The sequence below is a fragment of the Hypanus sabinus genome, chromosome 1 (genome assembly GCF_030144855.1).
Source record: "Hypanus sabinus isolate sHypSab1 chromosome 1, sHypSab1.hap1, whole genome shotgun sequence".
NCBI classification, from domain to species: domain Eukaryota; kingdom Metazoa; phylum Chordata; class Chondrichthyes; order Myliobatiformes; family Dasyatidae; genus Hypanus; species Hypanus sabinus.
Window position 1 is genome coordinate 131,841,142 of NC_082706.1, and position 26,036 is coordinate 131,867,177.

At 43.7% G+C, this 26,036-nt stretch overlaps 1 protein-coding gene across 1 annotated transcript; it reads left to right on the forward strand.

Moving 5' to 3' along the window:
- The first annotated feature begins 3,602 nt into the window (after positions 1–3,602).
- On the forward strand, positions 3,603–25,397 carry LOC132404544 (tubulin beta-5 chain-like). The gene is made up of 5 exons (XM_059988776.1): positions 3,603–3,694; positions 19,628–19,808; positions 20,127–20,235; positions 20,348–20,458; positions 24,073–25,397. The coding sequence occupies exons 1-5, from the start codon at positions 3,603–3,605 to the stop codon at positions 25,146–25,148; spliced, it is 1,569 nt and encodes a 522-aa protein (XP_059844759.1). The 3' UTR covers positions 25,149–25,397.
- The last annotated feature ends 639 nt before the right edge of the window (positions 25,398–26,036 follow it).

A 26,036-nucleotide genomic window follows, 5' to 3' on the forward strand; every position in this document is an offset into this window, starting at 1 on the left:
GTTTCCTTGGGCAATATATAGTGGGCCCTCCTCAGGTGAGGGCAAAGCTCAACCTACACTTAGATGATAGGGCAGGACAAGTGACTGAAGTGACAGATGAGGAGCAATACAAGACCAGTGATCATAGGTCTATTAGTTCAAAATGGTTATTGAAAGGAACAGAACTGATCCCCTGGTTCAAATTCTAAATTGGGGTAAAGCAAATTTTGATGGTATGAGAGTAGATATAGCCCAATCCATCATGAGCAAAGCTCTCCCTACCATTGAGCACATCTACACAGAACATTGTTGCAGGAAAGCAGTGTCCATCATGAGGGACCCCCTCCACCCAGGTCAAGCTGTCTTATTGCTACTGACATTAGGAACGTCAGGACTCACAGCACCAGGTTCCAGAACAGTTATTACCCCTCAACCATCAGGCTCTTAAACCAAAGGGGATAACTTCACTTGTCTTTTCACTAAACTGATTCCACAACCTATGGGCTCACTTTCAAGGACTTTTTATTTCATGTTCTCAATATTTATTGCTGGTTTATTTGTTAATATTTTTTTCCTCAACTCAAGCTGTGGTATGGGCAAAGCCAAGCACACTCATTTCTCATTGCATGAAACTTTCAGACTATTCTAATGGTGTTTAGTATTGTAGACCTCTGAAGATTTACATAAATATTACTGTATAGACCTAATTGTTCAATGCTATAGTGTAGTGTCTTTGGGATGATACCAGATGTAGATATTACTATTGGAATATTGTATACCTTGTTTATCTTCCATAGCCTTTCAATTTCCTCTTTTAATTCAGATTATTTCTTGTGTTTTTAACATTGATTTCTGTATGTTATGTGTGTTTGGAATGGCTGTGTCTATTAAGTAAGTTGTTCTTGCTTGTTTATCCTGTATTATTATATCCTGGCAGTTATTATGGATTGTCCTATCTGTAATAAAGGATTGGTCTTAATATAATTTGTAGGTCTCTCAGAGTCCAGGGGGCACACTTGTTTGGAGCCACAGGAGATGGGCAAGGTCCTAAATGAATTTTTTCTCCTCAGTTTTTAGCATGGAGGGGAAAAATGAAGACTTTGGAACTAGGAAAACTTAAATCGGGAGATCTTGGGAAAATTCACCATTATAGTAGAGGAGGTGCTGAATGTCTTAAAAGGCACAAAGATCATAAACCATAAGACATAGGAGTAGAATTCAGCCATTTGGCCTATGGCATTTGTTCCATCATTCTATCATAGCTGATTTATTATCCTTCTCAGCCCCATTCTTCTACCTTCCTCTTCTAACCTTTACTGGCTACCTAACATTCATACTTTTCTTTCCTTATTTTTTTTTAGTTTTTTTCCTGTTATTTTTTAAAAGCTTCACCATCTTCTAGCTTATCTCTAATTTTTTGCTATATTATATGCCCTCTCTTATGCTTTTGTGCGGTCTTTGACTGCCTTGTCAGCCACAGTTGCCTCATCCTCCCTTTAGAACACTTCTTCATCTTTGGGATGTATCTAAACCTTCCAAATTGCTCCCAGAAACTCCAGCTATTGATGTACGCCATGCAGCCATGAAGGTTGCCAAATCTCCAGAGCCTGACAACTGTTCTTATCCAAAAACACTGTGGAAGCTAAACAAGAAATTACAGGAACCTTTGCTGAAATATTTATATCATTCTTAGCCACAGGTGTGTAGCTGGAGGGTGGAAAATTTGGTGCTTTCATTTAAGAAGGACAGCAAAGAAACGCCTGGGAATGATAGGCTTAAAATCGATGATAGGTAAGTGACTGGAGATCAGTCTGAAGGATATGATATACATACATCTGGAAAGACAGGGCTTAATTAAAGGTCATCAGCATGGCCTTGTGCATGGAAGATCATACCTTACAAACTTGATTCGAGTTTTTTTTTGATGAAGCATCCAAGAAAGGTCTTGGATATGGTTCCATATGGTGGGGTGATCTAGAAGTTTAGATCACACAGAATCTAGCAAGAGCTGGCTAATTGGATATACAATTGGCTTGATGATAGAAAGCAGAAGATGACGGAGGAAATTTGTTTCTTGGCCTGTGACTAGTGGTGTGCCTCAGGGAGCAGTACTGGGACCATTGTTGTTCAGTGTCAATATTAACAATTTGGATAAGAATGTACAGAGCATAGTCAGTACATTTCCAAATGAACTAAAATAACTAATATAATGGACAATGAAGGAGATGATCACAATTTACAAGGGGATCCTGATCAGCTGAGTGAATGAGCTGAGGAATGGCAAACAAAGTTTAATTCAGATAAAGATGAGGTGATGCATTTTGGAAAGTCAAATCCAGTTAGGACTTTCACAGTGAATGATAGGGCCGTGAGTGTGTTGTAGAACTGTGGAATCTTAAGAGTAGAAGTACATGGTTCACTAAAAGTTGGAGTCACAGGTGAACAAGGTAGTGAAGAAGGCTTTTGGGATGCTGGCCTTCATAAGTCAGGGCATTGAGTATAAAAGTTGGGAGTTCTTGGTGCCCTTTTACAGGACGTTGGTAAGGCCAGGCTTGGAGTATTGCTTTCCATTTTGATTGTCCTGCTGGAGGAAAGATGATATTAAACTGAAAATAGTGCAGAAACAATTTACAAGGATGCTGCCAGGCATCAGCGACTGAGTTGTATGGAGAGGTTGGACAGGCTAGGACTTTGTTCCTCTGGAGAGTGAGGGGTGACCTTACGGAGGTATATGAAATCATGAGGGGCAATGGTAGGGTGAACATACACAGTCTTTTTCCTAGAGTTTTGGAATCAAGAACTAGAGCACAGAAGTTTAAGGTAGGAAGGTAAAGATTGAAGAAAAACTTGAAGGGCAGCCTCTTTACACAAAGGAAGGTATCTACGTGGAACTAGCTGCCAACTTTTAAAAGACAGTTGGATCAGAACATGGATAGGAAAGGGTTGGAAGGCTATGGACCAAATAGTGACAAAAGGGACAATTTTGAATAGCAAACACGAGGAAATTCAAACAACACACACAAAATGCTGGTGGAACACAGAAGGCCAGGCAGCATCTATAAGGATAAGGACGAAGGGTCTCGGCCCAAAACGTCGACAGTGCTTCTCCTTATAGATGCTGCCTGGCCTGCTGTGTTTCACCAGCATTTTGTGCAATTTTAAATAGGACTTTTTGGTTGTCATGGACAAGTAGGGCCAAAGGTCCTGCTTTCATGCCATATAACTCTGTCTCTTTGATTCTATGTGCAGGTAGGTAGATTAACTGTAAATTGTCTCTGGTTAGCGGGTGAGAAGTAGTAGTTTGGAGCAGAGGGTGAGGGTTGTGGGAGGTGGAGATAATAATGTGGGGAAAATAGGTGACAAGGAGAATTACTGGGATAAAGGAATTAATCTGTGAGCTGGTTAAATGTCATAAAGGAAGATGAAATAACGTAATCATCCTTGTAAGGCAGAAACAAAACCCAGTCGAGAAAGGTGTTGCAACTGCAGCTATGAAAGGAACTTCCAGACACTTTCAGAGCAAAGGAAAAAATGTAAGACACTGGGAAAATTCAGCAAAGGAGGCCCAAAGTAAAGAAAAATAGTGCTTGAGAGTCAGCTAGCAGAAAACATTAAACCAGGCGATGGAAGTTGTTGTGGACAAAAAAGAAAAGAACAGCAAGACAGCAGAAAACAACAGCAAAAATAGCAGAAATTACTGGGTAATGATGAAATGGTGAGAAATTAAACGTGATTTCTGTCTGCCTTCATAAAACTAGAGGAAAGATTCCAAAGATTCCAAAATTAATGGAGATCTACAAGCCCAAAGTGAATGGCACACTCAAAGAAATGAGCAATGGTAAGAACAGAAAACCTACAGCACAATACAGGCCCTTCAGCCCACAAAGCTGTGCTTTGGACTTAGGACTGGAGAAAATAGAATGACGGAAAGCTGATAAATCCCCAGGAGCTGAGAGTCCATATCCTAATGTTTTAAAGGAGGTGGCTATTGAGAAAGAGATGCTATAGTCACCATCTTCTCAACTTACATAGGTAATAGGATAGTCCTCACTGATTGAAAAATAATGTAAAACCATTATCTAAGAAGGAAAGGATAAAGAAAACAGGGAGCTATAGACTGGTTAGACATCAGAAGTAGGGAAGAAATTTATTCTTAAAGTGGGTTACCTGTACTTCAAAACTAATGGAGACAAGAGTCTGCAGATGCTAGAGTCTGGAGCAACAAGCTAAATGCTGGAGGGACTCAACAGGGCAAGCATCATCTGTACAGGGAATTGATCAGTCAGCTTTTCAGATCAAGGCCCTACTCTCAACCTGAAATGTTGACGTCTTTTTGTCTACAGATGCCCCTGTGACCTACTGAGTTCCTGCACATTTAGTTTGCGGCTCATTGGGAAGCAATATATAGGAATGGGCAGATTCAACATGGATATGTAAAGAGGAACTGCTTATGGCTATGGTTCTGGTGCAGGTCAATAGGAGCAGGCAGTTTAAATGGCTCAGCATGCACTAGATGGGCTGAAGGCCCTGTTTCTGTGCTGTACTTTTCTATGACCTTACAATTAGCAGAATTGCAGTGAAATGTCACACTAGCAATCATTAAGCAAATTAGAGTGCATAGTATTGGTTCTAATATACTGGTATGGATTGAGAATTAGTCAGCATTGTCAACTTGGGATGCTGAGACACCAATACATCTGATCACAGTCTATATCTCAATCTGAATAAGGAATCAAGTGTAATATCTCCTACAAGAGAACCCCTCCTGATGAAGGGTTTCAGCCCGAAGCATGGACTGTTTACTCTTTTCCATAGATGCCACCTGGCCTGTTGAGTTCCTCTAGCATTTTGTATGTGTTAATTGGAACTTCCAGCATCTGCACTGGTTGGCTAATAGTGTAAAGCTAGATATAATGTGGATAGTCACAGTTTGTGTCCCAGAATAGGGGAACATAAAAATAGAAGGCATAGGTATAAGTTGGGAGGGTAAAAATTAAAGGGGTTCTGAGGGGCACCTTTTTCATACTTAAGGTGCTGGGGATGTGGAACAAACTGCCAGAGGAAATGGTAGATATTAAAAACTATGCATAAACAAACACTGACAAATGACCAAAGTGCAAAAGAAGACAAATAGTGCAAAAATATAATTCTGAGATTGTGAGTTGTAGAGTTCTTGAAATCGAGTCTGTAGGCTGTGGAATCGGATCAGAGTTGAAGTGTGTGAACTTAGCTACACCGTTTTAGGAGCCTGATGGTGGTAGGGTAAAACTGTTCCTGAACTTGGTGTTGAGGGACCTAAGGTTTCTGTGCCTCCTGCCTATCGGTAACAGCAAGAAGAGAGCATGGCCTGGATGATGGAGGCTGTGCTCTTGTGGCATCGCTCCATGTAAACGTGCTCAGTGATGGGGAGAGCTTTGCCTGTGATGAACTACTTTCTGTAGACTTCTCCGTTCCTGGGCATTGGTGTTTCCATACCAAGCTGTGATGCAGCCAATCAGGATACTATGCAGCTACTGAAGTTCGTCAAAGTTTTCGCTGCCAAATCTACTTAAATTTCTAAGAAAGTGGAGGTGCTGCAGTACTTTGTTTGCTGACCAGAGCTGTGCACTTCCATCAAAGCATGGTCTCACCACCGACTTGCTCAGTTGGAACATGACATCCCAACTTCTGTACTTAAAGCCCTGACAGACAAGAGTTTGTGCAGAATGCCTTTCTCATCACTTTTTCAACACAGTTATACATGGGTGAATGTGTAAAGTGTCACTGCTCTCCTTGCTTGATAAACCTCTTGCGATGTACAATGCGACATCCTGCTGAATTAAATGTGCTCCCTAATGCACATCATTGGGCCACATATCTCTCTGTGTAATCAGCTGGTCTCCAATTCCATATCCAGTTACAAACAGGCCTCAGAAAGCTCAGCGTAGGCAAAAGTCAGCACAGTGAGCTTGGCTGATTCACTGATCTTTGCATTCCAAGCATTCATCTGACTTTACATCAGAAACAATACAGCTCTCTGCATGTCTACTCTAGTATGCAGGACAGTATATTTCTTTACTGACTGGCTAAGATAAAATTGACCGGAAACCGCCCTAAAATTTCCAGCATCTCCTCTAAATTGCAGTTGTTTTAATTCTGTACACCAGTGGAGCCTCAGTAAGTTTGATGCTGCAGGCTATGGACTATACATGGGTATTTATTATCATTCTACCAGTGCAAGTCAAACACAACCTTTGGTGTGGCTAAAGCCTGATGCAGAGCTCACTGAAATCGGATAAATCCAGTGGATCTCACTGGAGTGGCAATAGTTGTCTGCAGTAACTCTCCCGGAAGAAAGTGTCAGTGGAGGCCTCCTCATTAGGCTTGATGCCAGCATGTCTGTGTGAGAAAAAAAAATGTGTGTTTATGTGTAAGGGCTTGTGTGCCTGGGTGTGAGATTCTGAATTGGTTTATTATCACTGTCTTATATCTGTTGTTTCAATAGTGGTACAGTGCAAAGGTATAACATTAGGATAAATAACAACATAGAGAAATAGTGCAGATAAAAGGAATAATGAGGTAGAGTTCAGATGAAGGTTCTCATCTGTTTGTTTCGCTCCATAGATGCTCTCTGACCTGTTGAGTTCTTTGTGCGTGTTGTCTTTAAATTGAATCTGCTTCCACCTTCCTGATTACAACAGTTCACCTTATTAAACCCTTCAGGGGGCCTTGGCAGCAACCTCAGGGTTCTTCCATCAGAAAACAGGTCTATGGAAGAGAGTCCCTCTTAATAGGGATGTAGTGAGACCCTCTCATGAGGCAGGTCAGGTGGGTTGGTAGTCTGCAATGTGTTTGCTGCTTATTTATTAACTGTACTCTGCAACAGTGAATAAGAGGTTGGACTTATTTTTTTAAAATTTAAGGCCAAAGTTCAGGATATAATAGAGCTCAATAAAGGTTATTCTTGGAAGAAAAGCCATGAAAACCAATTGGCCAGGTGTAACTTTCTGTAATCCCACATTATTAACTGTGTTTGTCTTTCCTTTATGAAACAAGATTCTCCTGATGACAAACCTCATAGCCACACAGTTCTCACTGCACAGTCACTGTTACTGAGAGATGAATGACAGCACAACTGGCCGCGGGCAGCTGATCCCTCCCTTGCTTTATGGTGAATGTTTGAGCACTCACCGTCGTCCGCAGGTTCAAACTGACACTGCTGCCAGAGACAATTACAAAGTCGCCGCTCACTCTTCAGTGAGAGTTCTCAACTTTCAATAAGGTGTATTGCTCATTAGTGACCTTGACAACAGTCCTTATCTCATACCGGAGGAATTTGCTTTGTAAATTTGAGACTCTTGGTAGCACACCGAACAGGGGAGTAATTTTCTGGAAAGTGGAGGGGTAACCTAGGCATTGGGATGGTAGTCTACATAAACATCTTTCCATATTCCATAAAGGGTAGAATGTAGAACAATACAGTGCAGGAACAGCCCTTCAGCCCGTGTTTTCTGTGCCAAACACAATGTTAGATAAATCAAATCCCTTCTGCCCACACGATCCAAACCCCTCCAAACTTTGCATATTCATGAGCCACCTCAAAGCCTCCGAAATCGCACGTTGTATCTTCCACCACTGCTCCTGGCAAACCATTCCAGGCACACAAAACTCTGTGTAATAAAACTTGCTCAACTTCTCCATTAAACTTTCTCCCTCTCACCTTAAATGCATGTCCTCTTGTATTTGGCATTTCTACCCTGTCTTTCCTGTCATCACCTTTCATTTTATGAATTTCAATCAGGGCTGTCCTCAGCCTCTGCCTCTCCAGAGAAATGGCTCCAACTCTGCCCAACCTGTCCGATAGCTCATACCCTCCAATCCAGGCGAACCTCTTCAAAACCTCTGCATCCTTCCAGTAACGGGGTGACCAGAATTGCAAATGGTGCTCCCAAATGCAGCCTAACCCAAGTTCCTTGTAGGAACCATGTATAATTTGCTATGTTTTCCTTGTGAATGCTGCTTCAGTGATGCTCTGTGCCGGTGATGCTGCTGCAAGGAAGCTTTTCATTGCACCTGTGCACATGACAATAAACTCGACTTTGACTTTATAGAGCTAAAATACAGAGTTACAGAGCACTATGGCATAGATACAGGCACTTCAGCCCATCCATACCATGCTAGCCAGATCTTCTGCCTGGTCCCATTTACCTGCAGCTGGACCATATCCATCCATGTACCTATCTAAACTTCTTTTAAGTGTTGCAACTGAGCCCACTTCCACCACTTCTGCTGGCAGTTCATTCCACACTCAGGACACCCTCTGAGTGAAGACTAGACTTATGACAAAGAAGGAGACCACTCGGTGAACTGAGTTCATGTTGGCCCACCACTAATTTTCCTTGTAATCTATTCTTACCACATCCCCAGCATCCCCTCTCAGAATCTAGCATCACATACACACTGCAGGCAATTTATCATGGAAAGTTAATCTATCGAACAGCAGCTCTTTGGGATGTGGGAGGAAACAAAAGCACCCAGAGGAAGTCCAAACAGTCAGGGGGGAACAGGCAATCTGAGGTCAAGATTAAACCTCGGTCACTGGAGCTGTAAGCGAGCAGTCCCATCAGCTGCACTGCTATGCCAGTGAAACAAAAGCATGATAGATGATTACTGAGGCTATTCAGCCCATTGTCTCTGTCCTTGCTCTTTCAGCTACACAATTATTCTCCCATCTCTGCTCTTCCCCATAATCCTGCAATTCCTTGCCGCTGTAGATTGTAACAAAGAAAGTCATGTGTACAAGAAGCTGAGCTCCAGTCCTTCCAACTGACAGGCAGACAGGTCACAGTTTCATGTGGTTCACTGAAGTGAAGGTCAGACACAAATTCCATTCTTTACTCCAGAATAATGATGTCCAAACAAGACTCCATTTTATCAGATGGAACTTGGTTGCGTCTACAAGGAGTCGCCACAGTTCTTGCTTCCTGTGTAGACTGGACCCTGTAATATGGCCGATACACTGACTGACAGGTTGTCTACTTTTGTGGGCACAAAGGAGTCCAGGAGTGTGGTGACAGCATGAGACAGACAGATTCCAGAAATAGGGAATGTGGACTCAATATAATTGTTTCAACATTTAAGATTGCAAAAAAGAAACATTTCTTTAGGTCAAGGTTTGTAAATTTCTGTATGGGGGGCTGTAGAAATGAAAGGCTGAATAGTTTCAAGTTTCAGGGTTTCAGCATCTTAGAGGATGTATCTGGGCCCAACACTTTGATGCAATCATGAAAAACGCACGCCACTTTATTGGGAGTTTGAGGAGATCTGGCGAGCCTCTGAAGACTTTTGCAAATTTCTACATGTGTATAGTGGAGAGCATTCTCACTGATTGCACCAGTGCCTGGTATGGGGGCTGTAATGTGCAGGATCAGAAGAGGCTTCAGAGGGTTGTAGACTTAGCCAGGTCCTCTACGGGCACTAGCCTCCCCACCATTGACTCGAGAGGCATCAACGGGAAGAGGTAGAGGACGAGTTTGTTCACAGTTAGTCTTTGCAATGCCTCCTGAGATGGTGATGTGCCTCTCCTGTGAGATGTGGCAGTCTTGGGGGAACTCCCCTCTCCCGCAGAGTCACACCTGCCAGAAGTGCTTGCGTCTGGGCGATCTGGAAGACCGTGTGAGGAATCTGGAGCAGCAGCTGGATGACCTTCGACTCAAGGGAGAATGAGGCGGTCATAGATGAGAGCTACAGGGAGGTAGTCACATCTAGGCTGCCGGAAGCAGGTCATTGGGTGACAGTCCGAGGGGGGGAAAGCGAAGGAGACTAGACAGGTAGTGCAGAGCACCCCTGTAGCCATTCCCCAGAAATAATAAGTTTGCTGTCCTGGATGCTGTTGGTGGGAACAACCGACCATGTGTGAGCCATGGTGGCAGGGCCTCTGGCACTGAGTCTGGCCCTGTGGTGCAGGATGGGATGGAGAAGAGGAGAGCTGTCGTCATTGGAGACTCTATAGTCAGGGGAGCAGACAGGAAATTTTGTGGACGTGAGAAGGGTGAGAAGGAAACCCACATGGTTTGTTGCCTCCTGGGTGCCAGGGTCCGGGATGTCTCTGACTGGGTGCATGACATCCTGGTACAAGAGGGAAAGCAACCAGAAGTCGTGATACATGTCGGGACCAACGACATAGGCAGGAAGAGGGATGAATGAGGTCCTGAAGTGTGAGTTTCGGGAACTAGGCAGACGACTGAAGAACAGGACCTCAAGGGTGGCGTTCTCAGGATTGCTGCCAGTACTACATGATAGCGATGGTAAGAATTGGAGGAGATGGCAGTTGAATGCGTGGCTGAGGGGTTGGTGCAGGGCGCAGGGTTTTAGATTTTTGGACCATTGGGATCTCTTCTGGGGAAGGTGGGACCTGTACAGATTGGATGGGTTGCACCTGAAATCAAGGGGGAGCAATATCCTTGCAGGTAGGTTTGCTAGCATGATTCGGGAGGGTTTAAACTAATTTGCAAGGGGGATGGGACCCAGAGCAATAGAGCAGTGAAAGAAGTGCATGGAGTAAAGCCAGATCTAACGTATAAAGAGGCTTTGAGGAAAGAGCAGCAGAATAAAGAGTATAAAGGTAGTAAGGTAGAAGGGCTAAAGTGTGTGTACTTCAATCCAAGAAGCATCAGAAACAAAGGTGATGAACTGAGAGCTTGGATACGTGCATGGAATTATGATGTAGTGGCCATTACAGAGACTTGGCTGGCACCAGGGCAGGAATGGATTCTCAATATTCCTGGATTTCAGTGCTTTAAAAGGGATAGAGGGGAGGAGGGGTGGCATTATTGGTCAGGGATACTATTACAGCTGCAGAAAGAGTGGGTAATGTAGCAGGATCCTCTTTTGAGTTAGTATGGGTGGAAGTCAGGAACAGGAAGGAAGCAGTTACTCTACTGGGGGTATTCTATAGGCCCCCTGGTAGCAGCAGAGATACTAAGGAGCAGATTGAGAGGCAGATTTTGGAAAGGTGCAAAAATAACAGGGTTGTTATCATGGGTGACTTTAACTTCCCTAATATTGATTGGCACTTGATTAGTTCCAAGGGTTTAGATGGGGCAGAGTTTGTTAAGTGTGTCCAGGATGGATTCCTGTCACAATATGTTGACAGGCCAACTAGGGGGAATGCCATACTAGATCTAGTATTAGATAATGAACCGGGTCAGGTCACAGATCTGTCAGTGGGTGAGCATCTGGGGGACAGTGATCACCACTCCCTGACCTTTAGTATTATCATGGAAAAGGATAGAATCAGAGAGGACAGGAAAATTTTTAATTGGGAAAGGGCAAATTATGAGGCTATAAGGCTAGAACTTGCGGGTGTGAATTGGGATGATGTTTTTGCAGGGAAATGTACTATGGACATGTGGTCAATGTTTAGGGATATCTTGCAGGATGTTAGGGATAAATTTGTCCCATTGAGGAAGATAAAGAATGGTAGGGTGAAGGAACCAAGGGTGACAAGTGAAGTGGAAAATCTAGTCAGGTGGAAGAAGGCAGCATACACAAGGTTTAGGAAGCAAGGATCAGATGGGTCTATTGAGGAATATAGGGTAGCAAGAAAGAAGCTTAAGAAGGGGCTGAGAAGAGCAAGAAGGGGTCATGAGAAGGCCTTGATGAGTAGGGTAAAGGAATACCCCAAGGCATTCTTCAATTATGTGAAGAACAAAAGGATGACAGGAGTGAAGGTAGGACCGATTAGAGATAAAAGTGGGAAGATGTGCCTGGAGGCTGTGGAAGTGAGCGAAGTCCTCAATGAATACTTCTCTTCGGTATTCACCACTGAGAGGGAACTTGATGATGGTGAGGACAATATGAGTGAGGTTGATGTTCTGGAGCATGTTGATATTAAGGGAGAGGAGGTGTTGGAGTTGTTAAAATACATTAGGACGGATAAGTCCCCCGGGCCTGACGGAATATTCCCCAGGCTGCTCCACGAGGCGAGGGAAGAGATTGCTGAACCTCTGGCTAGGATCTTTATGTCCTCGTTGTCCACGGGAATGGTACTGGAGGATTGGAGGGAGGCGAATGTTGTCCCCTTGTTCAAAAAAGGTAGTAGGGATAGTCTGGGTAATTATAGACCAGTGAGCCTTATGTCTGTGGTGGGAAAGTTGTTGGAAAAAATTCTTAGAGATAGGATCTATGGGCATTTAGAGAATCATGGTCTGATCAGGGACAGTCAGCATAGTTTTGTGAAGGGCAGATCGTGCCTAACAAGCCTGATACATTTCTTTGAGGAGGTGACCAGGCATATAGATGAGGGTAGTGCAGTGGATGTGATCTACATGGATTTTAGTAAGGCATTTGACAAGGTTCCACACAGTAGGCATATTCAGAAAGTCAGAAGGCATGGGATCCAGGGAGGTTTGGCCAGGTGGATTCAGAATTGTCTTGCCTGCAGAAGGCAGAGTCGTGGTGGAGGGAGTACATTCAGATTGGAGGGTTCTGACTAGTGGTGTCCCACAAGGATCTGTTCTGGGACCTCTACTTTTCGTGATTTTTATTAACGACCTGGATGTGGGGGTGGAAGGGTGGGTTGGCAAGTTTGCAGATGACACAAAGATTGGTGGTGTTGTGGATAGTGTAGAGGATTGTCAAAGATTGCAGAGAGACATTGATAGGATGCAGAAGTGGGCTGAGAAGTGGCAGATGGAGTTCAACCCAGAGAAGTGTGAGGTGGTACACTTTGGAAGGACAAACTCCAAGGCAGAGTATAAAGTAAATGGCAGGATACTTGGTAGTATGGAGGAGCAGAGGGATCTGGGGGTACATGTCCACAGATCCCTGAAAGTTGCCTCACAGGTAGATAGGGTAGTTAAGAAAGCTTATGGGGTGTTATGGACTTTCATAAGTCGAGGGATAGAGTTTAAGAGATGCGATGTAATGATGCAGCTCTATAAAATTCTAGTTAGGCCACACTTGGAGTACTGTTCTGTTAGTGTCCAGTTCTGGTCACCTCACTTTTGGAAGGATGTGGAAGCATTGGAAAGGGTACTGAAATTAACCAGGATGCTGCCTGGTTTAGAGAGTATGGATTATGATCAGAGATTAAGGGAGCTAGGGCTTTACTCTTTGGAGAGAAGGAGGATGAGAGGAGACATGATAGAGGTGTACAAAATATTAAGAGGAATAGACAGAGTGGATGGCCAGTGCCTCTTCCCCAGGGCACCACTGCTCAGTACAAGAGGACATGGCTTTAAGGTAAGGGGAGGGAAGTTCAAGAGGGCTATTAGAGGAAGGTTTTTCACTCAGTGGTTGGTGCGTGGAATGCACTGCCTGAGTCAGTGGTGGGGGCAGATACACTAGTGAAGTTTAAGAGACTACTAGACAGGTATATGGAGGAATTTAAGATGGGTTATTTGGGAGGCAGGGTTTGAGGGTGGGCACAACATTGTGGGCCGAAGGGCCTGTAATGTGCTGTACTATTCTATGTTATATATATATATATATATATATACATACACACACACTCACACACATATAAGTGATGCATTCTTGAGTTGGAGTTTATAGCTCGGCAGGAAGGAGTGCTATGATAAATAATTTAGTATGAGTTATATGTGAAGTATGTGAATGGTATACGTCACCATGCCACCACCTTGCTTAAAGACAAAATGTAGATGTTCTCCCGGGCTCCCGCCTTTTTCTTTCAATTAGGTTTATGTTTTAGAATTGCATCAACTTCCTTCTCCTCTCCGTACATGAGGTCATGTTGCAGCTGTATAAAACCTTGTTAGTGCACATCTGGAGTGTTCTGTGCATTTCTGGAAGTTGCATTACAGGAAGGACATGAAGACTGTAGAAATGCAGAAGAGTTTACTGGTCTGAATTCCGATGTATTAGCAAGGCGAGGCTGAGCACACTGAAATTGTTTTTTCTGGAGTTTTCAAAGCTGAAAACTTTGATGCACAGATAGGGAAGATAGCCTGAGCTTTTACCCTGGGTGTAAATGTCAAATACTGCAGGGCCTAGGTTTAAACTGAGAGGGGGAAGTTCAAAGGAGATCTCTTTGGTTACTTTTTACAGAGGGAGTAGTAATGTGCCTAGAAAGGGCTGCAGGGGAAGAGGTGAAAGGAGATACGATAGCAATGTTTAGAGGTATTTAGTCAGGCATGTGAAAAGACAGGAAAGGGGGAGATACAGACCATGTGCAGGCACTTATTCAGTTTAAATTGGCATCATGGTCAACACAGACACTGTGGGCCGAAGGGCCTGTACGTGTGATATAATCTTCGATGTTCTAAGACACAGGATGTAGGCCATCAGGACCGGGAAATCAGTCAGCCCTTGGTTGCATTCATTTCCCAGTCCTTCTGCTCTGGTGACAGCATTTGCTTTAACTAGCTGCCTCTCCAAAGCCTACTCAGCAAGTATGAGACACCATGTGATCTTTGTTCAACAATTTGAAGAAGGTGTGAGAAAACAAGATTAACCCAAGGACATAATTGACATCATGTTCTTTTCCCAAAGATTAGTAATCTATCTGTTTATTGAATGCCAGCAGAGTGGGAGCAAGTTCTTCAGGTTCTGATAAGCTCAGAGCTCCCCCAGACTCTAACAATGCTCCAGTGAAGAATGATGATGATGAAATAACTGGGCTAATTGGGTTAGAGTGCCTGGGCACACAAGGGTAAATTGGTTGCAAAGTGAGGAGTTCATGTCAATCAATTATCACAAACATGACTATTATCTGCTAGAAAAGATACTGAGATAAGCAGCAAGAAGGGCAGTTTTCACAGTTAATGTGAGCAGATTCAGCCCGTATATCAAAACCACACTGGGTGAGTGGAGGTTCAGAATCAGAGCTGAATTCATCATTCCTACAGCAGTATATGATTCTTTATTTTAGTTTCCAGCATAGTCTTTTGAGATTTCTTTAATATGTCAAAGATTTGATATTACGTTAATACCTGTGCTACGAGGTTTCGCAATATTTTTGAATGAGTTCTAAGTTGTGTTGCTCTGTGAGATTTGGCTAGTTGACCCAACCAGGATGGGCTCAAGGCCGAAAACAGATGGTCAGTATCGCTCAGTACATACTACAACACAGATACAAAATAGTCGTTCACACAGACAGTGCTCAAGGACAGGATTCTGCAGGCGTGAAGTACCAGCTCTGCCAAACCTGAGCTAGAGGCTATTTTTGTGACATCAAGACCTCTAACTCTTGGCTCCATCCTTAGCTTAGCCTGCGTACAGAGATTATATTACTAGATGCATCCCTGTCCCTGCTGGGCAGAGTCATGGAGCATTGCCAATCCTTTGCATCACTGAGTGAGTAAATACAAGGTGGATAAGGAATTAAATATTGGTATAAGTAGAGCAGAGTCTTTTAGAACATAGAATATAGAATAGTACAGCACATTACAGGCCCTTTGGCCCACAATGTTGTGCCGACCCTCAAACCCTGCCTCCCATATAACCCCCCACCTTAAATTCCTCCATATACCTGTCTAGTAGTCTCTTAAATTTCACTACTGTACCTAAGTGGAAATTTAAGTGGAATCTAAATATCGGAGTGGAAATTTCAAATACTGGCGGGTATAGGTTTAAGATGAAGTGGAAAAGTTTAAACCAGATTTGGAGTCATAGAGTCACAGTGAACTACAGCACAGAATAGATTATTCAACCCATCTAGTCCGTGCTGACCTCTATTGCTGTCTTGTCCCATCAACTCAAATCCACACCATAGCCCTGCATACTCCTCTCATTTGTGTGCCTATCCAAACATCTCTTAAATGTTATCCACAACCACCACTTCCGCTGGCAGCTCATTCCAGCTCGTTGTGATTTTACACTGAGTATTGGTTGCCTGGAATGTGCTGACAGAGGAAGTGGTGGACACACATACATAGTGATGTTTATAAGGCAGTTAGACGGAGACAAGAACAGGCAGAGAATGGGGGGATGCAGATTTTAAATTGGCATCATGTTTGGCACAGACATTGCAGTCCAAAGGGCTTGAACTGGTGCTGTCTTCTATGTTGCTGAGTGTTCCCATTAAGCAGGTTATTGGTTAGTGCTCCATGATATCTCTCTCAAGGATATCTTTGCTGATATATGGGAGTCAACCAATTGTGTGAAAATTAGCTGGATTGGTTTGTCCTGGGAATTTAGCACATCGTCAGGAAGATGCCAGTGTTCTAACTTTAGAGCAACAGCTTGGCCAGAAGCACAGCTGGTCTGGGAGCTCAGGTCTTCAGGTGGTGTGGTTCTGGATGTCGCGTAGTGTCCTATGTTCTGGATGCCATGTGGAGTGACTGGGGTGATGGAGGTTGCAAGAGGAAGCATCGATGGATCATCCTCTGACTCATGATTTTATAGACGTATACAAAATTAAAAGGAATACGATAGGGTAAACACGTGAAGATGTTTTCTACTGAGGTTGAGGGAGACATATCATAGTTTTAGGGTGAAAGATGAAATAGTTAAGGGGATCTGAGGGTGGATTTTTTTAAAGTGTGCAATGGGTTGTCAGCAGAAATAGTAGATGCAGTTTCAATTATAACTTTTAAAATAAATTCAGATTGGTACATGGATGAGAGTGGTCCAGGTGAGGATCAACTCGGACTCGATGGGCTGAATGGCCTACTTTGGTATTGTAATGTCCTATGACTCTTTGCTAAAAAACTATGGGCAACCTTGTGAAGGGTGCTATAGAAATGCAAATCTCTTGTTAATTTGACTGAGGAAGTGCTATTCATACAGATTAATGTTATTCATACAAATGTTTCTGCTGGAGGATTAAGCATGGAATAAATTATGAGAAGACTGTCGATATTCTCATTCCCTACCTTGATTTTGAGAAATTAATTTACAGTGATAACAGCACACAGTTGCTTCCAACTCTGCATGATACATTTGGGGGAAGATAATTAGTCACTCAAATATAAAGCAGTGACCAGCAGCTAAAGCCTGTCTGCATCCATTCCCCCACAACTGGCTCCTTTCCCTTACTCCATGTCAACATATCTATCTGACTCACTCTGACTTCATCCATTTTGTTGTCTCTGGCTTGTGTCTGTGTTCTCTATATATTGTTATTGCTGTGAAATTCTACTGGTCTGTGTCCAGTGTTCCACTGTTGATATCAAAATGTAAAAACTGCCATGAATACTGACTGCTCCACAGGGCAACTTATCTCGAATGGTCCTGAGTCCCAGAGGGAAAGGTTATTCTGGCAGTACAGCTACATTCTACCAGATATACCCATAACAGAAGACAAACGTTAATGTGCAACAGATCAAAGACATTTTAAAGTCCTAATGAAAGGCCTTGGCCCAAAATGTTGACTGGTCATTCCTCTCCATAGATACTGCTGGACTTGCTGAGCTCCTCCAGCATTTTGTGTGTGTTGCTGTGGATTTCTGCAGAATCTCTTCTGGTTAACATTTTTAAAAATTTGGAAGTGCAGTGATCTGCAAGAAGAATAGAAATAAACTTCAAGGAGCTATAAAGAGGGTGGTAGAATGGGAAACTAGGTGGCTGGTGAAATCTAATGCTGAGAAGCTAGGAGATATGCAAATACCCATACAGTACTCTGTAAATACCCATAGGCATGTGAAAACACACACACACACACACACACACACACACACACACACACACACACGTGAAATCCACTCAAATATTCACACTCTTTCCCTCTATATATTCACACACTCCATTAATTTCCAGATTCCTTGTAAATATTCAGGGACTCACTCCCTATGAATATCCAAACCTACTCCCCATACACAACATCCTAATATCTTTTTCTTACCTTCTGTTGCCCCAAAAGTCACAACATAAATATAGCACAGTATGGGTCCTTCAGCCCGCAATGTTGTGCTGACCAATTTGTCACCAAGCTCAAAGTAAACAGTAGGATTCTCAATGTCCGATGTACTGAAAACAGATGATCAAATAGATCCTTTTGGATTCTCTCTAGTGTGTGTCACATTTGTTAAAGCCAATCCTCAATGGGCACAGTGCATCAAATTGCTTTAAAAATCCTTCCCAATGTTTTAAGTTATCAGGTATATTGAAACAGGATATAATTACAGATTGCAGTTATAATTACACTAATTAAAAGGTATTCTTGGGGAGGAGAGGCTGGAGGGATACAAACCTAAAGGGATTAGTATAAATAGGTACCACAGTTGGCAAGGATGATACGGGCTGTTCAATTCTATGTTTCTAGCTGATTGTGGGGTATGAAGCTAAATAGGCCTTGAAACATCAGTGGGCTTGGGTGGGATGGTGGGATTCCTGGCCTGGAGGCCATCCTGTAGTAGATGGAACTTTGGGTATTACAATCTTGCTTTTAATATCAAGTTTGTGGACAACACAAAGACTGGCGATTTGTGGACAGGGATGAAGGTTGTGATAGGGCGCTGTAGGGTGTAGATCGGTTGCAGATTTTCGCAGAGAGACAGCTGTGTTGAATCTTGGAAAGTGCAAGGTTTGAACTTTGGAAGGTCAAATGAAAAGGGCAAGAGCACAGTAGATGGCAGGAGCTTTATCAGCATTGATTTTGGAGTCCAAGTCTATAGGTCCTTGAAAGTGGCCACAAAGTAGACAGGCATATGGCATGCATGGCTTTACTGGTCAGAACACTGAGTGTAAGACAGATGGAGTCATGTTGTAGCTGTATAAAACTTTGGTCAGACCACATCTGGAGTAGAGTTCAGTTCTGTTCAGCCCATTAAAGAGGGATGTCGATGCTTTGAAGAGGGTGCAGGCAGTTTCACCAGGATGCTATCTGGATTAAGGAAAGTTTGGACAAACTTCAATTGTTCATCTGGACACCTGATAGAAGTTTAAAAAATTAGGAGAGGTATATATCCAGAATATTCTCAGAGTCGCTCTTCCAGGAAAGAAACATCAAATGCATATGCATTTAAGGAGAGATTCAAAGGAGATGTGTAGGACAGCTGTTGTATAGAGAGGTGGGCACCTGGAATGCATCGTCAAGGGTGATGGATAGGAAGAGGCAGGAAAGTTGTTTACATTGGTAGGTGAGACTAGAACTAGGGCACATAGCCTCAAGATTCGGGGGAGTAGATTTAGGATGGAGATGAGGAGGAACTGCTTTTCCCAGAGAGTGGTGAATCTGTAGAATTCTCTGCCTAATGAAGCAGTGGAGGCTACCTCAGTAAATATATTTAAGACAAGGTTGGATAGATTTTTGCATAGTAGGGGGATTAAGGGTTATGGGGAAAAGGCAGGAAGGTGTTGATGAGTCCATGGCCAAATCAGCCTTGATCTTATTGAATAGCAGAGCAGGCTCGACGGGCCAGATGGCCTACTCCTGCTATTTCTTATGTGAAGGACACAGATATCACGGTGGTGTTTAGGAGATCTTTAGGGAGACACATGAACAGCCAGAGAATGGAGAGGTGTGGATCATATACAGGCAGGTAGATTTAGTTTGGCAACATGGTCAGCACAGCTATTGTGGGCCGAAGGGCCTGTTCTTGTGCTCTACTATTCTGTGTTATACCAAGCTCCTCAAGTGCCCTGGTAGGGGTTGAACGGTGAATCATAGGACTCCTTGCCCAGTAAGTCTCCCACCGGCGGTGTCCGCCGCTCAGTGATTCGGAGGTTTCAATGTCCCTTGCGTTGGCTCCGCCTTTGGACTGAGCGGGATTGTCAGGAATGCGGGCGGGTGGGCTCGGAGCCTACTCTATAAAACAGGGCCAAGGGAGCCGCCCAAGATCGGGATCAGAGGACAAGTGGTCGACTCGGAGCCCGTGAAGAGGAGCACCATGCGGGAGATTGTTCACATTCAGGCGGGACAGTGCGGGAATCAGATCGGGAGCAAGGTGGGAAAAATCCCGAGCTTACTTCTTTCTGCCGTGTCCCGGGAACGAACGTCTGGGTATTCACTTAAGTTCCTCCCAAACTCTTCAAACCTGTAGTAGGGGAGAAGGAATCTCTCAAAAGCATTTGTTGTTTTTGGGAGGGGCTTTAGAGTTTCCATTAGGAATTTTGGGCAATTTATACACTCTAATTCTGGAGTTGGGCCGGACCCCGCGCCTCTCCGCTACAGTCTGGTGATTAGACAGGGAGCGACTGTCTCCATACCCAGACTCAAATCCAGTTTATTCTCTCTCTCTCTCTCTCTCTTTACTTTGCTCTAGTTTTGGGAGGTGATTAGCGACGAGCATGGCATCGATCCCGGGGGCAATTACATTGGCGACTCGCGCTTGCAACTGGAGAGAATCAACGTGTACTACAACGAAGCGATGTGTGAGTTTCTGGTGGGGAGGGGGAGTCATTGCAACGGGTGGGGAGGTGGCTCGCCGGCTGTTGCCTTTCAGTGTATGATTCTCACTAACATGGCAATCGACCAAACTTGCAGCCCAGAAGTATGTTCCCAGAGCGATCCTCTTGGATTTGGAGCCAGGGACGATGGACAGTATTCGCTCGGGGAGTTTGGGACAACTCTTCAAACCGGATAATTTCATATTTGGTGAGTCTCCTGGGTGCGTTGACCTGTGGCACTGAAAAGATCCTTGTTTATATTACATTAGAAGGTTTCAATTGTTCTGAGATGAATGGAGGGAGAATGGCTGTGGATTCCCTCTGATCTCACAGGTGACTTCTGAGAGTGAAGAGGCTTGGCTGGAATAAGTCCTTTAGTCACTGACTAATTAAGGGCTGGGATGTCACAAAGCTGCTGCAGAGGACATTGGGAAGAGGTGTGCTTAGCCAAGATTGGGCTGGGAAACGGAACCTAGACAAGTGGCCTTCCTTGCACCATGTGTAGCAACAGCTTAGGACAGACAAGAGATTCTGGTTAACCAAAGATCTTGCATGTAATCCCTGGGGGAACGCTGTTTCATTTAGCTGTATATGTGCATATGGTTGAATGACAAACCTGAAATGGCCGGTGGTGTGGCCAAGAGTGTCTGTAGAGACAAAGAGGTGGTGGGCAGCTCCAGCTGGGAGCCTGCATGATGAGGTAGAATCCAGCTGTGAGTGATGGCCTTTAGTTGCCTGATTTTTCTAGATCAGCTTACCACTCTGCATCCTGAAGTTTTATTTTGCTGGTGTGCACTTCCATTACTACAACCTGCAGTCACCATGCTGCGAAACAAGAAGTGTTTTAAAGTTTGGCAGATTCAGTGCAAAATGCACAACTGTATTTATTTTTATGGTTTGCCAAGAACCTGAGACACAATTTATTTTGAACATAGAACAATACAGCAAAGTACAGCCTATGATCAATCTAACTCCTCATTTCTACATTGCCAATAGCATTCCATTTGTTTTTTTTTCCCCAAATGTGTGGCTATCTAAGCATCTTGTAAATGTCCCTAATGTATCTGCTTCTACCACCACCCCTGGCAGTGCATTCCAGGCATGCAGTACTCTCTGTATAAAAACCTACCTCTCACATCTCTCCTAAACTTTCCTCCACTCACTTTGAAAGGATGTCCTCTCTTATTGCCATCCTATGAAAAGGTGCTGGTTTAGCTATGCCTCTCATTATCTTACACACCTTGATAAGATTCCTCTCATCCTCCTCCACTCCAAAGAGAAAAGCCCTAGCTCACTCAACCTTTCATTTTGTTAAGATTTCAAAGTGGGTTTACTGAATACAAAGTAAAGCTGAGATAAATCTTGCATGTAATGAGGCAAAAAGAAATACACCTCTAGAATTTTGCATTTGAGTTCACGTAACTTTTTGCCCTTTCTCTGCGCTCCCTGGACTCTGGAAGTGCAAGCCAATTCCTGTTTTGAACACAGTATCATTGGTTAACTGACTTCAGTGGAAGCAGTTTGGCTGTCATGCTCTTTGTCGGCCAGTGAGACTTTGCAGATCGTGGAGGGACGGGTTCTGATCTGATTTACAGCAGTGGGATTAAAGTCTCGGAGGTGGAGTCCTGTTCCTCTGCTGCCTTCAAATATAGGCATAATGTAGAAGACAAAATGACATGATTTCAAAGTGGTGCAGTTAAGATAAATTATTTCTTTTGCTTGCATTCAAGAACTGTGAGTCTTTGACCCAAGTCTGTGCAGTTTGTTTTTGAGAGAAGTTAATTTTAAACACTTGTCAGATGTAAGTGCTCCACTTCTAACAGATCTCCCTGTTTCTGTGGAGCCATTTAGAAGAGATGTGGGATCATCTCCAATGCACCTTACATAAACCAGATGGCCTGGGAACTGTCTGCTTACAAGAACTTTCTCTGGCAAGTCCCCCCACCCATGCTGATCTCCAAACAGAGAAAGACTCTGGGTAGAGTCATCAAATTGTTGCACAGAAGGAAACCATTCAGCCCATTGAATCTATGATGTCCTGTCAGAGAATTGTACCAGTTCTATTCCCCTGCGTATTATTCTCTAGTGCCAGTTTAATTTGTTTTAAAAGACACTGATTCAGTTTCCAGGTTTCCTGCAGATGATCAATTGCAAATTTCAACTACTCGCTGAATTAAATGATTTATTTCTAATATGCCTTGTGCCATTTACCTCAGGAAGTTACCTCTGTTCCACACACGGAAGTAGATGTCCTGTTTCACCAGCAGTGCTGGAGAGTATAAGGAAGCACGTGCTCTTGGTTGGACTTTGTTCAACGAGATGATGCAGCAGCAGGAGTGCTCATCGGCACATCACCCTTTTGAAAAGGCTGGCTGCTAACCACAGTGAGGCTGATGCAGCCAGTTTGGAATTGTTCAGCTTATTCAGCAGTGTGACTGTAAGCCCCATTCAGCTCAAACTGCAGTTTATTTTCAGGGCCACAGATAACTCGGGATGAGCTGAAAAGGCATGTAACAACACACTGAAAGAAAACCAGCCACCAGTTCTCACTAATCCATTTGTTCCACTGCTGGGTTGGATTGGGTTTATTTTAAAACACGTAGTATGTATTAATTCAAGGGACGTGGGTTTCATAGGATAAACCAGCATTGAATTGTCCAGGGAGATACAAGAGATGCCACAATCTGGAGCAACTCATTTACTGAAAGAACTCAGTGGAGACCGAATTCAAGGTTTTGACCTGCAACGTTGCTGGTCCATTTGCCCCCACAGATGCTGTTTGACTTACTGAGTTCCTCTAGCAGATTGTCACATTTAGTTGCCCATTCCTACATGCCTTTGAGAAGGTGGTGATGAGCTACCCTCTTTAACCACTGCAGCCCTTGGAGAGATTTCCAGTATGATTCCCAGTGACGGTGAAGGAACATATATTTCCAAGTCAGAATGGTGAGTGGCTGGACTTCCACGTGGTGGAAAGCAACATTGCAAGATGAACCTCTGTTCCACAGGGTGTTTCTGGGGTATGGAGGGATATGCTGAACAGTGGCAGCATAGAGATGCAACTGTTGGTAGTACAAAAAAGCTGGATGAACTCAGCAGGTCAGGCAGCATCCGTTGCAAGGAGCAGTCAACGTTTCGGGTCAAGACCCTTCGTCCTAAAACGTTGACTGCTCCTCTCAACAGATGCTGCCCAACCTGCTGAGTTCTTCCAGCCTTTTAGTACATCTTGATTTGACTACAGCATCTGCAGTGCACTTTGTGTTAACAGTTGGTGGTACTGCTTCACAGCTCTAGGAATCCGAGTTCCACTCTGACCTCTGTGCATTCCACTTGTGACCATGAGTTTTACCGACATGTTTCTGTTGCCTCTCAGATCTCAAAGGTTTGCTGGAAAGAATATGCTTTCTGCCTTTGACAGATTTCAGGGCCTTTGTGACATCCAGTTCATTCATTTGGTTCAATGCTTTACCCTCTACCAATCTCAGCATTTTAATATTTAGAAAATGTTTTCAAAACCAACTAATAATAAGTCCTTAAAATGTGTAGTGATGGTTTCAAGGCAAGAGAATGTGAGGATATGTAAGGGTTACAAATGAATACTTGGTTGAGGTGATCATAGATTCCTGACTCTTTTTATTTCTGTTCGTTGTTTAAATCATATTAAAATGCAATTGACAACCTTTAAAGCATGTGTTTCTTTCTGCATTTTGATGTGTCGATCCTACTAATGGACCAAAAACTCCTGGAAATTTTATGTAGCAGTTCAATCAGAATTTGTGATTTTAAATGTCGATATGTAATTCTTTCTTCTCTGGCCATTAGGACAAACAGGTGCAGGGAACAACTGGGCCAAGGGACACTACACAGAAGGTGCAGAGCTGGTGGACTCGGTGATGGATGTGCTAAGGAAGGAATGCGAAAATTGTGACTGCCTCCAAGGCTTTCAGCTCACTCATTCGCTGGGAGGGGGCACCGGCTCTGGAATGGGTACACTACTGATCAGCAAAATCCGTGAGGAATATCCTGATAGAATAATGAACACGTTCAGTGTCATGCCATCACCCAAAGTTTCAGACACCGTGGTCGAGCCTTACAACGCTACCTTATCTGTCCATCAGTTAGTCGAGAACACTGACGAAACTTACTGCATCGATAATGAGGCACTGTATGATATCTGTTTCCGTACTTTAAAACTCACCACTCCAACGTATGGGGATTTGAACCACCTTGTGTCTGCAACGATGAGCGGGGTGACAACTTCCTTGAGGTTTCCTGGCCAGCTGAATGCTGATCTGAGGAAGTTAGCTGTGAACATGGTGCCCTTTCCTAGACTACACTTCTTCATGCCTGGCTTTGCCCCTCTCACTGCCCGGGGCAGCCAACAATACCGCACCCTTTCGGTCTCCGAACTCACCCAGCAGATGTTTGATGCCAAGAACATGATGGCTGCCTGCGACCCTCGCCATGGCCGCTACCTGACAGTAGCCACTGTGTTCCGGGGTCCCATGTCCATGAAGGAGATTGATGAGCAGATGCTCGCTGTGCAGAGTAAGAATAGCAGCTACTTTGTGGAGTGGATCCCTAATAACGTCAAGGTGGCTGTGTGTGACATCGCGCCCCGAGGGCTCAAAATGGCCTCTACCTTTATAGGGAACAGCACAGCGATCCAGGAACTGTTCAAACGCATATCAGAGCAGTTTGCAGCCATGTTCCGCAGGAAGGCTTTCCTGCATTGGTTTACTGGGGAAGGAATGGACGAAATGGAATTTTCCGAAGCAGAGAGCAATATGAATGATCTGGTGTCCGAGTATCAACAGTATCAAGACGCTACAGCTGATGAGGGCGAATATTTTGAAGAGAATGAAGAAGAACCAGATGAGACTCAATTGAGCAACTGATATGCATCCATACACTTAAACATCTTTGCCGTTGCTAACAACCATCAATGGTTTCTGGATGATGAGAGTGAACCTAATACTAACCTTTTGTTTATCATCCATTGCCTGCTTGAAGTGCCTTTGCTGTAATTCCCAAGTGTAAGAAAACTTATAGTTTTAATAGTAGAAATAATTGGCAGTTCAACATATCTGACAATTGATCTTTGAATTACAGGTAGAATTTATTAAAAGGCTTTGAAATTAACTGGTCATAGTCTGTATGTTCTTGCTTTTCACCTGGTCTCCTATATCACATGATACAGTATCAGCTCGGTGAAGAGGGGTGACCCCACAGTGATGGTGATGCTGTAAAACTCTGACAGTGACACTGTTGAGTCCGGCTGTGATGCTGCAACAGTGATGGTGACAGTTACAGTGTTGAGCCCAGCTGTTAAGGTGTGACAGTGACGCTGTTAACTCCACATGTAAAGGTGTCATAGTGTTGACTCCAGCTGTAAAGTGTGGCAGTAACAGTTGTTGATCCCAGCTTTAAAGCTGTACCTCAGTTACTTCAAAGGCTGGGCAGAAAGAGTTCTTCAAAAGAAAACACTACAACACCTTGAGCAACACAAAAAGCTCCGGAGATCTCAGCAGGTCAGGCAGCATCAATGGAGGGAAAAGTTCACTATTCAAGATCCTGTGGATCAGTGTGGTAACAGATTCAATTGTTTGACCTTTGGCACATCCACAGTTGGGCTGGGTGTCTGCCTCCTATACTGTCCATAATCCTTTCTAAAAGGTAGGACCACACAGACATTTACCATGGAACAGAAATGGGGGTGGGAGGTGAGGAGGAGGGTGGTGGAAAGATGCATTTAAGTACAAGTCATGTTATTTTCTGGGCATGAA

Coding starts and splice junctions, on each gene's coding strand:
- LOC132404544 (XM_059988776.1), top strand. CDS start 3,603: ATGGAAGTTGTTGTGGACAAAAAAGAAAAGAACAGCAAGACAGCAGAA. Junction 19,809..20,126: donor GGAATCAGATCGGGAGCAAG/GTGGGAAAAATC, acceptor ACTTTGCTCTAG/TTTTGGGAGGTGATTAGCGA. Junction 20,236..20,347: donor GTACTACAACGAAGCGATGT/GTGAGTTTCTGG, acceptor CCAAACTTGCAG/CCCAGAAGTATGTTCCCAGA.